Source organism: Curcuma longa, chromosome 6 (genome assembly GCF_044706935.1).
Source record: "Curcuma longa cultivar G26 ecotype Majalengka, Jawa Barat chromosome 6, ITB_CL_G26_1.1, whole genome shotgun sequence".
NCBI lineage: Eukaryota > Viridiplantae > Streptophyta > Magnoliopsida > Zingiberales > Zingiberaceae > Curcuma > Curcuma longa.
This window is the reverse complement of record NC_133866.1, coordinates 9,919,689-9,922,808: the sequence shown is the minus strand read 5'-3', so window position 1 is coordinate 9,922,808 and position 3,120 is coordinate 9,919,689. Positions and strand designations below refer to the sequence as shown.

Genomic DNA, 3,120 nt, shown 5'->3' with positions numbered 1-3,120 from the left:
GTTTTTGCAATTCTGTTTTTATTTGTCTATTTAATATGAATGACCTATAAATTATGTGTGCTTGCAATATATGGAAGTGGTAATGAATTGATTTGCTGTGGTTTGTTTCCTTCATTTTTTAGGGGGGATTTCAAAGATTTGACCTTGGAAGTTTGGAGTTTATTTTTTTTTCTCGCAAGTACTTACATGGAGTTCTTTTGATTCCTACAAACTAAAGATTTGAATGTTGCTTTATAGACAATATTTTTCTCTTTTTATTATTGTTTGAGCATTTTATAATTTATTTGATAATTATTTATCTCTGGATCAGTTATGTCTGTAGAAGATTCATCTGTTCCACTTACCGTAAATAGTGCCATAGCTGAAAGTAATGAAGTTAATCTTGAGATCAATAAGGAAATTATCACAGCTGGTCAAAAAACACAAGAAAATGCTAAAGAAAAAGAAGAAGAGGGGTTCAAAACAAATAAAAGGAAAAAAATTTCAGAAGTGTGGAATGATTTTGACACAGTGGATGGATCAAAGAAAGCCAAATGTAAACATTGTCAATCCCTTTTTACATTGGGTAAATCAGGGCCCACATCAAGTCTTTTGAGGCATAGATTACATTGTGTGAAGAGAAAAATTTATTTGCGAGAAGCTGAACAACAAACAAAGTTGAATTTTTTGCCCACTGATTCAGCTTCACCATCCATTCTTACTTTGCATTCTGGAAAATTTGACATGGAACAAATGAGGGAGGCAGCTGCTCATTGGATTATGATGCATGAACATCCATTCACCATTCTTGATGAAGAGGGGTTCAATTTAATGATGAGGCGTGGAATGCCTGAATGGCAAAAAATTAGTAGGACGACATGTAGAGCAGATTGTATGAAAATTTATGAGGTTGAGAAAAAGAGGTTGAAGAAAAGTCTTGAGTGCATTGATAAAATAAGTTTGACAACAGATTGTTGGAAGTCAAAGACTCAAAAAATTGAATACATGGTTGTCACTGGGCATTGGATTGATTCTTGTTGGAATTTGCAAAAGAGAGTTTTAAGTTTCATTAACATTCCACCACCAAGGGGAGGTCTTCAAATTTCTGATGCCATTTTTAAGTGCATGAAAGAGTGGGGTATTGAAAACAAGGTTTTCACTATTACTGTTGATAATGCTTCAAGTAATGATTTGGCCATTCGGTACATGAAAGATACCATTCAAAGATCTAGAACATTGGCATGTGAAGGAAATTTATTTCATATCCGTTGTTGTGCACATATCTTAAACTTGTGCGTTCAAGATGGGTTGAGGGAGATTGAAGATATTATTAGTAATATAAGGGAAAGTGTAGAATATGTAAATCGTTCAGAGGCAAGACGTATGCAATTTACAGAGTGTGTGCAACAATTGCAGTTGAAGGATAAAAGATTGATTCGTGATTGCAAAACTAGGTGGAACTCAACTTTTGAAATGTTAAGTTGTGCACTCAAGTTCAAAGAAGTTTTTCAAATGTTCAAAGAACGTGATCACTTTTATGGTTGCTGCCCTCAAGAAGAAGAATGGAATAAAGCTCAAAAGATTTGCTCACTGTTGGAGGCTTTTTGGACAGCCACACACATCATTTCAGGTAGTGAGTATCCTACTTCAAATTTATTTCTTCAGGAAGTTCAAAAAATAAAGTCATCATTGGATACTTATGCACAACATGAAGATTTGTTTCTTAAGCAACTGGCTAGTAAAATGAAAGAAAAATTTGACAAGTATTGGGGTGACTGTAATCTATTGATGGCTATAGCTGCTGTATTAGATCCAACCAAAAAAATGCTTGCTGTTGAGTTTTGCTTCCCTAAGCTTTATTCTGAAATGGATGCCTCTAAGCATATCTCAAAAGTTAAGGAGATAATTAATTCTCTTTATGAAAAGTATGTTGCTGAAGAAACTAATAAAGGAGCGCCTCATCCATCTGAGTCTGAGAGTTTTGGTTCTTCAAGTGTTAAAAGAAATCAACAAAGTTCTGTGTATAGTTGGGATGATTTTGATGACTATTGTGCAAAAGTTGAAACTTCGGAGACTAAGAGATCTGAATTGGTAGATTATCTTGAAAAGGGTCGTCTTAAGAAGAATGAGATTCCTAAAATTTTTTCGTGTTTAGAATGGTGGAAGATGAATAGAATGCAATATCCAATATTGTCAAAGATGGCAGCTGATATTTTAGCTATCCCAGTGAGTTCAGTGGCTTCAGAAGCAACATTTAGTGCAGGGACGAGAGTTATTGATTCTTATCGTTCATCACTATCTCCGGACACAGTGCAGGCTCTTCTATGTGGGGGTGATTGGCTTCGAAAGATACATGGACTGAAAAAAAAGACTAAAGTAAGTTAAATTTCATTATTAGTTTTCTAAGTTACAAACTAAATTTAATCATCTATTTATTTGAATTTTTCTTTTTCAGAAAGAGAAAACTTACCAGGAAATTTTTCTTCCAGTATCTACCTCTTAAAGTAAGTTAAATTTTAGTTTTTTGTTTAACATGTGTTTTTGGTTTGATTATTATGGTATTATAGTTGAGCTTAATATCAATCCATATTATGGCCTCTCGGTACATAAGAGAAAACTATATTGGGTTATGTTTTGATGTTCAGTAATTTGACTCTTTTATTGGAGGAATAGATAATTGTATTTTGATCAATTTTGTGGATGAAGATGGATATGTTGCAGAAATTTGATATTTTGAGCAGGTTTGGATTTTGGAATATTATGTTTTTCAATTCGGTGTAAATTATGTTGGGATGAAGTTTGAGAATAATTATGTTTTGACTTTTGATGTCCAGTAATTTAACTTTTTTATTAGAAAGATAGATAATTGTATTTGATCAATTTATGGGTGAATTTGATCAAGTTGTTAAAATTACAGTAAAATAAGCTCAAGTTATGATTGGCTCGAGCTCGAGCTCGAAAGCTTGCGTTTAATTCGAGATTTTCGAGTCAAGCTCGAGCCTTGGATTAAATGATCGAGCCGAGTTCGAGCTCAAATTTACAAGCTCGATCGAGCTCGAGCTCGAGCCGAGCTAAACAAAACGAGTCGAGCCGAGCTCGAGCCAAGGCTGGCTCGAGCTCGGCTCGACTCGTTTACAGCCC

At 34.3% G+C, this 3,120-nt stretch overlaps 1 protein-coding gene across 1 annotated transcript; it reads left to right on the top strand.

Moving 5' to 3' along the window:
• Nucleotides 1-312: 312 nt before the first annotated feature.
• On the top strand, nucleotides 313-2,482 carry LOC141830360 (zinc finger BED domain-containing protein RICESLEEPER 2-like). Its single transcript, XM_074717800.1, has 2 exons — nucleotides 313-2,355; nucleotides 2,435-2,482. Exons 1-2 carry the CDS (start codon nucleotides 313-315, stop codon nucleotides 2,480-2,482), a joined length of 2,091 nt encoding a protein of 696 aa, XP_074573901.1.
• Nucleotides 2,483-3,120: the final 638 nt, after the last annotated feature.

Bases quoted from the DNA above. Each gene is read 5' to 3' on its own strand.
- LOC141830360 (XM_074717800.1), top strand. From the start codon at position 313: ATGTCTGTAGAAGATTCATCTGTTCCACTTACCGTAAATAGTGCCATA. The intron at 2,356-2,434 runs GTAAGTTAAATT...TTTCTTTTTCAG, and splicing joins GACTGAAAAAAAAGACTAAA to AAAGAGAAAACTTACCAGGA.